The sequence below is a fragment of the Clarias gariepinus genome, chromosome 1 (assembly GCF_024256425.1).
Source record: "Clarias gariepinus isolate MV-2021 ecotype Netherlands chromosome 1, CGAR_prim_01v2, whole genome shotgun sequence".
Classification (NCBI taxonomy): domain Eukaryota; kingdom Metazoa; phylum Chordata; class Actinopteri; order Siluriformes; family Clariidae; genus Clarias; species Clarias gariepinus.
The window spans coordinates 35612941-35622503 of NC_071100.1; the positions used below are offsets into that span (position 1 = coordinate 35612941).

At 38.9% G+C, this 9563-nt stretch overlaps 1 protein-coding gene across 2 annotated transcripts; it reads right to left on the bottom strand.

Moving 5' to 3' along the window:
• Positions 1–712: 712 nt before the first annotated feature.
• men1 (multiple endocrine neoplasia I) lies at positions 713–8446 on the bottom strand. 2 transcript variants are annotated; one of them, XM_053503075.1, is made up of 10 exons: positions 8280–8446; positions 7264–7747; positions 6644–6852; positions 6315–6443; positions 6187–6227; positions 6012–6096; positions 4662–4798; positions 3415–3544; positions 3113–3286; positions 713–2177 (listed from the first exon to the last, which is right to left on the bottom strand). In XM_053503075.1, exons 2-10 carry the CDS (start codon positions 7697–7699, stop codon positions 1668–1670), a joined length of 1851 nt encoding a protein of 616 aa, XP_053359050.1. In that variant the 5' UTR covers positions 7700–7747; positions 8280–8446; the 3' UTR covers positions 713–1667. The 2 variants fall into 2 exon arrangements, with proteins under 2 accessions (XP_053359050.1, XP_053359042.1); XM_053503067.1 differs by having other exon boundaries at positions 7264–7750.
• Between the last annotated feature and the right edge of the window lie 1117 nt (positions 8447–9563).

A 9563-nucleotide genomic window follows, 5' to 3' on the forward strand; every position in this document is an offset into this window, starting at 1 on the left:
GAGTTTTGTCAGATGGCAGTCACAAGGAGTTCAGACCTTTATAAGTCAGTGTCACAAAAGCCATCTTCCTGTGTACACTGAGAGCTGTGCAGCTGATGCTATTGATGCTACGTGTTACCAAGTCTGCTATTTCATAATGAACAGCAAGTTAGAACAAGGATGTGAAATTCTGCATAAAATTGGGAAAATTTGCAACAGAGACATTTGATGATTCAGCAGATTTACGGCAAAGTGAAGTGATGATCATTGGAGAACTTTCACAACCACCCTAATAATATAATAAAGTATTAACAAGTATGTTATAAGTAACAAAGTACTTTCTTGTAAACAGAACTAATCTTGAAACCATTTAATACCTCCTCATATCCAAAAAAATAAATAAAAAATTTCAACAACGGTTGGGCAGTTAAAGGAGTTCCTGGAGGGTCAAGGTTTCAGATGCAAAAAACAGACTAAGCATGGCTCAGGCGTACTGAAAGAAACCTTCAACATTAAATGCATCCAAGCACTAGTAAAATGCTGGGCTAAATGCATTTGTGTAAGAGGGGATTATATGGAGAAATGGGAGTTTTTAACTCTCGTATTCTGGTCGCCCCTCATGAATAATTTTAGATTTTATTTTTGGCTCCTTTTTCATATCAACAGAATACATAATCACTGTACCATACTTTGATACATATATATTCATCAATTTTCAAACTAGATTTGTCAATCTTCTTGAAACATCTTTATTATAAAAATAGTTTCATACTGAGCAGCAGATTTGAAAAAAAGCATTTACTTTGACATAAAGAACACCCGTAAAACATTTTTACGTAGCAGGAATCTGACAAGGTAAAATGAAGGTAGGCACTGCTAAACACCAACATGCTTAGCTTCTAACTGAAACATAACTACAAAGGACATTATAATATTTGAGAAAACTTACAAAAGGAGAACTTTTTAGAAAAAAAGTGTTTACAGCTCTTAAACACCACAAACCTTGGCACAATGAGATGTTAAATTCACATCTTGCAACTAATGTGAACATGAATATAAAAATATAGCAAGATTTTATTAATTTCTTAGCATAGAGCCAAATTCTCTAATTCCAGTCCTAAACAGTTACAAGGCAATTCAGTGTTTTTGCTTTCAACATTATAACATGTCCTACTACATACAGCTCTGAAACTGTAATGATTCTAAGCAAGCTGAATAACAGAAACCTTTTTATATTATGTTTTATAAGCATGTTCAAAACATAACTTGCAATTGTTCTAAATAAGCTTAATGTTGATGTTTACCAGTTAAGGTATTTTTGTGGTTTAAATAAAAATAAATTGTTATTAGGGTGAACAAACGCAGACTGTGACCATCACAGGATCCACCGGCTTATTTGAATATTTAGCAAAGTCATTTCACAACCTCATTGTGTAGAACTGGTATATTCATATTATGCTCCCCGAGGTAAAGTGTAGACAAAAACTTAATTATACAGTGCTATGGTTCTTGAGGGCTGGAATTAGGGAATTCTGCTATTTAGCCATAGATCATTTTAACACTCAGTGCTGGTAGATGATGGACTGTTCAGTGAACACTATCAACTTTGAAAATACTGCATTCTACAGTATTGCAGGCAAAATGATGTTAACTCAAGGTGAAAGTAAGATGCAAAAGAAAGGAGAATTCTATAGAGTCTTGCGAGGGCGTTTCATGAAGGACAGGCTGTAGTCACCGGAGGGGGTGGGTTTCTGCCTCTTCATCTGAACTTGTGACTGGGCAGTGAGTTGTAGCTTAATGGCGCTCGAGTTGATCTTGGCTGCTGAGAGCAGCTCCTTCATGCCCTTCATCTTCTCACTATGGAACGTCACCACTGGACCGCTGGGCGATGCCACTGTTTGGGAAGGGGAAGGAACGGGACTGTTTGGGTTAGACGTTTCATTCTTCCCGTCTGTCTCTTTCCCCCGTCCTCCAGCGGAAGAACGACGTCGACCTCCTTCTCCGCCGATTTTTTTGGGCTGGCCAGGCTGAGCAGGAGGAGCTGCAGTATTACCTGGTGGAGAGGATCCTGCTGATTCCTCAAGTTTGGATTCACGTCGCGGCCCTCTCCTTCGGCCCTCGCGAGGGTCGTCACTGCCTTGGTCATCGTCGTCCTGCGGCTCTAACTCTTTGGTGATGATTGTCACTTTCTGTCTTATCTGAGACAAGGAGGATTAAAACAATAAAAGGGGAAAATCCTTCTTGCAGGGAAGCAATATTGTGAAAAGGCAATATAGACTAATGCAGTACAGCTATTTAATAAAAATTGATATTCAACATTAACTTGCTGTGACCTTGACCTTGTTTGGATCAATTCCAACACCTGATTATTACATCTGGTGATTACTATGATAAATCCATATAAAAATCACACAACCATTTAACTGATTTCTTCATTAATCTAACAATCCTGTACAGTATATAAATCTGATAGAAAATGGCCTTGAGTTCCTGAAAATGAACCTGCAGGTAACATCTTGTATGACACTCAAAGTAAACTAACAGAAAATACTACATTACACATTTGACTATGACTGTAATTGGATTTTCGAGTTACAAATTGACAATGCAAGACAAGTTTTACAAACATTTCAAATTTTTTTTACAAAAATTTTAACTAATAATTTTTAAGGCACTGCTCCAAGAATTTTTGATAGACAATCTATAATAAAAATAATGTGCACAATAATTAATAAGACAGAGAAAATCATGAATTAGGCTAAACTACTTGCCAAAGGTTCTATTTGGTACAAAGTGTTTTGTTCCATTATGAAAATATGTTGTTTGTGGAATAACTTTTTTTTTTTTTTTTTGGTGGAATTTATTTGCATGTACAAAGAGTCACACCGATAACCCAGTTTTTCCTTGCATGAACTTTGGATTACTTTTTACTAAACAGTGTGCCAGTTCATGCATCCCAGCAGAGAATTAGGTTCAGTGGTTAGTTTTCTTTATAGACTAGATTTTTAATATACTGACTTTTTTTAAATAAAATATATATACTTATATTTACTTATATATGTATTTGTCTTTTCTCCAGATTTCACATACATGATTTGATAAATCTACAAAAGTTCAACCACAGAACATTTACCTGAGCATCGAAGCGGCTGAGAGACTGAACTAGGAAAGTGGCCCAGCCTACATGGAGCACAGGTGTAGGACTTCCCTCTTCCCATTTACAGATTCCGTCATAGAAACACAGCAAGTGCGCAAAGCATTCGGGGTCCTGTAAGGCAGAGAGTGCTATGGCTTGTCTCGGTTGGTCCTTCAGGAAGAAAGAAAATATATAGAAATAAAAAATACAATAAATAAAAACATTTGTTTTAATTTGAGACATGTTGTTTATTTCTGGCTTGTTATTTATTTTATACTTTTGAACTAAAGTTAGGGAACCTTTTCCGCCCCTTCAGTGCCCTCTGCTACACTCTCAGCAGCAGTCTCTTTAAGAAGGGTGGGGATGACATCGTTCGCTATGTCGAAGAACTCCTTATAGATCTCCTCATCCTCACGGCAGTAGTTGTAGCTGTAGGTGGTGGGGGGGGGGGGGAGATATCATAAGCACCACATGTAATTTAACAGTAGCATCTTGATCTACTAATCATAACTGTGGCTATACAGTTTTAATAGAGAATTATAGGTTTAAAGTATAATCAGCTCGAAGAAACATTTATGGTTTAGCCTGCCCTAAAAAAAGGTAAGTTGATTTTTCATATAAACTTTAATGAACTTTAGTTTTTAAACTGTATTCTGTAAAAACTTTGCTGTTACAATTCATTCAGCTCATAGTGTACTTGAAAGTCACTTATGACAGATAAATATTAAACAGATAATTAATAAATCATATCTAAGAATATGTAAGAACTGATTTTTCCATTTTTCGCAAACCTGAAAAAGCCAAAACATGGCCAAACACTTTGTCAGTCAAATACAGGACTAGCCTTTTAAAAACTACAAACATTTTTCAAACCTGTTTGCAAGAGCATTAAAATGTGCAATGTCCATAAATAGATCTTTAAAAAAAAAAAAAAGAGTGAGCACTCTGATTGTGTCCAGAAGAAACAGGAAACAGGAATAGAGGGAAAAGGAAGAGGCTGGGTTTTGGGCGTGTCCGGTGCAGACATCCTTCAGGACACATGAGCATACCAGATACAACTATATTTAGTTCTTCAGTCTGTGCAACATGTGTTTACTAAGAGAAAGGTACAGATGTAGGTGCCTTTCCCATATTTTTCTCATTAGTAATAAGGTAAATCAGACTCTCATGCTGAGTATGTCGCTAAAAAAATACAATAGATATAATAAAATGTGTTATGCTTCACTAAGGGTGTCTTTTTTGCAAATAAAAATATTTGGATGCAAGATTTTGCACAACCAGGATAAAAGCTTTTTCACATACACTGTTCCAGAGAATTATAATTTACTGAAAAGAGATCACCAAACACAAGTATTTGCTCTCTTACACGAAAAAAAAGCACAAGCAAGTCATCAATAAGCAATAGACCAACACTGCCACCTGCTGTAGATAAATTACTACAACATTCATTCAGAACCCATCATGCAACAGTAATAGCAAAGGCATTGGTGTGGTGTATGGAATGATAAACATCAAAATAATAAAATAAGCCAGCCCTAAAACTTACTCTTGCACGACTGTAGCAGCCTCGGCCCAGGCCCCCAAAGCCTCCCGCACATTCCTGTGTCTGTAGTGATATCCAGCCAAGTACATGAATGGGTAAATATGCTCATTGTTGTAGTACTTTTTGGCAGACTCCACAGCCTTAAAGCACAAAGGAACACATGAAATATATAATTAGTGATGAAGATCTTGGGTGGCTGATATAGAGAATCAAATTTATTTACCCCCTTCAACTACCAGGGAGACCTAAAAACCTCACTAATTTCTTCTATAAACATGTGCATGCAGGCAGAGGGCCTGCAACAAAGCGGTATTTTGCAATATAGGCATCCTCTTTTTTCATACATGTCTATGTGCAGAGTTACACTTGTGACTACACCCAGCCAGTGGTGAACATGTATATAAAGTTAGCAGTTCCTAATGACAATCACAATAAGCTTCAGTACTGCACTCTGCCCAAATGTGCTCAGGGCCTCATCCATATCAAACTCCAACAAGATCGCTGGACTGCCGGAAGAAGCAGTACAATCAAAATATAAATAGAACATCCGGTTTAGATACAAGGACTGATGTACTTAATTTTTCCATTGTCTGAGAGGGCTGTCCTGGTTTTTGAAATTCCTTCTATATACTAAAGATGTAATTTACACTGTTATTGGTTAAAGTCAGCAGACTAACAAATTTGGCAAAGTGGCCTTACTGTGCACTCTACTGGCTTTACTATGCACTCTAACACTACAAGAACCAGAGGAATTCACTAGTATGAAGCCAGTTTTATTGAGAACACTAGCCAATTTGTCAACCCAATACATGACAGACATTATTCTGCTCGCCATTTGGATAAAATCGGGCCACTTTGTGCAGTACTGCCACCTGCTGAAGATGCTAGGGCTGCTAATAGCAGCTACTGCTGTATTGGTCATGCTGGAACAAATAAACTTTCAGAAATTGTTTATTAGCCAGCGCCTGAACGCTAAACATCACAATTACAGACGAGTCCTAGTCTCATCAAGAGGACCACAGAGTAATGGGCTGGCAAGAGAAGGCCTTTCCAACTTTGAAGTTGTCACACATGGCAGATAATTGCCTCCTTCACAGGCTCTAGTGTACAGTGGCGCCATGGGGCATAGGGCACATAAGACCTGCTGGTGTAGGACTAGAACTAAGGGTGGTTAACCAGGTACAACGTTTTTATTGTTCCAAAGTGTTCTTATGACTAAAACTGCCCAGCCCGTGTAAGAAAAATAGACAGTTTTTTACTTGTAACACATCGCATAGGTGTAGCTGCTTTGACTAACCAACTAAACAATAAAGCATATTTATTAAATACAAAAGGACATTGATGCTCTAGCACCTTGACATGGATTGACAGTGGGTCTCCTTTGCCAATAGGTTCTTGATCTTCAAGGTCAGCAAGGGTACCCATTGCCATCGGATACCTGCATAACAAAGCAAAAACAGTTCATGTCCCTGATCAAGAGTTATTCTCAGTATAAACATAGCCGTAGCAGTTGTTTGTGGTAGTATACCTTTCCAAGTCTCCTCGCTCATAAAGCAACCAAAGCAGCCGCTGCAAAGGGAAAAAAATATGTTTTATGAAACAAAGTCCACCGCATAGGCTATTTTCAGAAACAGTCGACACCATCCTCTAGCTTACCTGCTGAAGTTGGAGCAGCTCCGAGCTGTCTGTGTGCAGGTCTAAAGACGGATTAATAGCACATACCATGAACGCTACCTCCATGTTGCGGTTGCACTTCATGTAGGAGCCTTTCAAGTACAACCAGCTCTACAGGGGAAAAACGTGCAGTAACATGTTTATGTCCTTGTTATCTGATAAACATTAAACCATTTTTCCTTTTACTCAACTAAACAAACATTGTTTCTGTACACGGACTGTTTCTGTACCAAACAGGTCTGACTCTGAACATGATTGATTTGTATGTTACTAATCTGCAATAATATGAAGCATAAGAACATTGCACTCACCCTTTCATTAACTCCAGCACTGACTGTCTGGCCTCTCCTGTCCTCATTGCCCTTGCCGTGCCATGTGACTTCAGCCGTTTCCTCACCCTCTTTGCCAAAGATTACCCAAGCGTGGTCCTCAGACAGGGCAAGATGAACATCTTTCAGCCCGAGAACTTGACATGCAGCCACCACTGCAAATGCCACACCAGAGCTGTCCAACTTTGTGCCTGATTACAAATAAACAAAGTGGTAATCGATATAAGTTTTTAGACCAAATCATGGCTTAGATAGATAATAATCAACAGCAGTGAGATCACTTTAAAAAAAAAGAAGGAAAAAAAAGAAATTACTAGCAATATAATTGTAAAACTAATTATTACTTACTTAGTATCTTTGCTAATAATATTTAGTGCATTTATAGCACTTATTGATTTACTTATGCAAAGTTTTTAAGAAATTTCTAACCCTGGATATATGAAGACATTGTCACCAATCAAAAATAATCAGTTATCTATCTGAAGTGTTCCTAAAATGCCCAATAGAATAAAACTCACTTAATTATAAGGATCTTTATTAGGATAAACCTACATGTCTTGCCGCATAACTGCACTTCCATTCAGCCTGAGCATAACTCCTACCTGTTATAAGACTAAAGAGTGACTGAATATGAGCCCGGTCTTTAAAGTAAGATCGGCTCAGGCTGTTCCAGATCACATCGGAGACCTTCTTCACCAGCTCTCTGCTCGAACCCGCGGCCGGTCTGCGGTACAGCGAAAGATCCACTGCACCACGGATCTGAGCCGTGAAGCGTTCGTGCAGCGACGAGATCAAACCTAACTCAACTGTGGGGAAGCAGGAGTTGAGGCAGTCGCCGTTCAGAGGTTCAAACCGCACGCCAGGGACGTTGACAGGCACCACGCGGTTGACTGCCAGGAAGTGCTCAACAAAGCCCAGCACTAGAGATAACAGGGCCAGATCTGGCTCGGGGTTTCCCAACTCGTACTCGAAAAGTTTCACCACGCCATCAATGCCACGGAGGGGGAAGTGCTTCTTCTGAGCTGACCGCAGGCCCATGGTGGTGGGTGCTGAATTTCAGGAAGGGACCTGTTGCACTACAACGACCTGCTGGAGGGAGAAAAAAAAAGAAGCAAAGTCTGATTATCAGGATCATTACAACTAAACAGAAGTAGAAAAAGAAGAAGATGAGAGCTGAGAAATATGATCTTCATGCGTGACACACTTTGTTAAACCCCCATTAAGCATACAACAAATGGAATGGAAAGAAGTGTGACGTCACCTGATAATCAAACTAACGACATTTAACGACAATACCAAAAGAGACCTTTGAACTCCTGATTGTTCGCGGGTGCACAACCTCCTCAGTCTAAAACACTCAATAACGCAGTGTCTATCCTCACCAAAGCACATGTTAGACTCGCCTGCCTTAACATTTAAAGCTCACACTGCAAAAACACACTCTAAGCTTACGGGCTAGCGTGTTAGCCGTCACGCTCACCCGCACACACCTTAGCAACCACTGCTACTTCATATATTAAGCAAACATATCGGCAAATATCACTAACTAACACGTTTGTCTTCTTATTTCGTGTCTTGTCTCTTACTGCCGTTTCCAAATCCCGTCTCTGATACAAACCTGAGCTGAAAATGATGTTCACATGCTTTTGTTTTGTCCCTCGCTTTTGCCGCGCAACACAGTAAATCCAACCTAGAAAAACATTCAAGCAACATATAATATCTCATCTGATACGGCCACACAATAAAGGTTAGTCAAGTCCATCCGAACTATGAGAAATCAGTTGCAACAAGATGGCCGCGGAAGCACTAATTTACTTCCGGCTCACATGACGCAAAACTGGGGAAATGTACTATTCTGGGTGTGGTTGAGTTTCTTATAAGTTACACATACACTTGTAGAGAAATGTTAGATATTTATAATTGTGTAAATCATTTCGATTATAAAATGTAAAATAAGTATAAAAATATTAATATAATTATATTTACATTTTTAATGTCATATAAAAGAAATACACGGTCAAAATTGCGTTCTAACCTAACCAGCAGAAAGCGGCAAATTGCATGAAATAAAACAACATCACTAAAAGATATTTCTTATACAAAATGTACATGGTCCGTGTAGGTTTTCTCTTCTCACACCATAAGAAAGATCATGTCATGTTAATGTTACCCATTTTTGCACGTGTTTCAATGTTAAAGATTTAGTATACCAAAAGAGGGCGCCAAATTGCATTAAATGTAAACGACGTCACTGAAAGATATATATATATATATTTTTACAGTATCTTCACAGTCTGTGTAGTCTACTATATATCCTTCTTATTCTTATTATTTTTAACTCTACAGTCAAACCACGAGAGCAATCATGTCATTCAAAAACTTGTGTGAAGTTTAATTTTTCTGTGTTGTTGCATTACTATTTCTCTCCACTGGACCTGAGAGGCTCAAGTCTGGTCCAGTATGACATTGCACTAAATGAGCTCATGAACACATGGTTTACCAAAGTTGGAGTGGAAGAAATCAAGTGCTCTCTATAAAGTCCTGACCTTAACCCTGGAACCTGGATTGGTGCCTGTGCCACAGGCCTCCTCACCCCAACATCACTCAGTGACTGACCTCTCTAATGCTCTTGTGGCTGAATGAGCAAATGAGGGTCTGAGAGGGTCGAGAATTTGAGTCTTGCCTTAAGTCTCTGTGTGGAGATTGCATGTTCTCCACATGCTTGATTGGTTTACACTGGGTGACAGTTCAAAGACATGTAGAGTAGACCGATTGCTGTTTCTAGATTCCCAGTAGTGTGTATGTAAGTGTGTCCTGTGATGGATTGGTACCCCATCCAGGGTGTGCCCCAAGTCCCTGGGATAGGCGCTAGGCCTTCTGCAACCCTGTACAGGATTAGTAT

Bases quoted from the DNA above. Each gene is read 5' to 3' on its own strand.
- men1 (XM_053503075.1), bottom strand. From the start codon at position 7,699: ATGGGCCTGCGGTCAGCTCAGAAGAAGCACTTCCCCCTCCGTGGCATT. The intron at 4,799-6,011 runs GTGCTAGAGCAT...TTGTGCTTTAAG, and splicing joins CACTGTCAATCCATGTCAAG to GCTGTGGAGTCTGCCAAAAA. The intron at 2,178-3,112 runs GTAAATGTTCTG...TCCTTGTCTCAG, and splicing joins TCAGCCGCTTCGATGCTCAG to ATAAGACAGAAAGTGACAAT.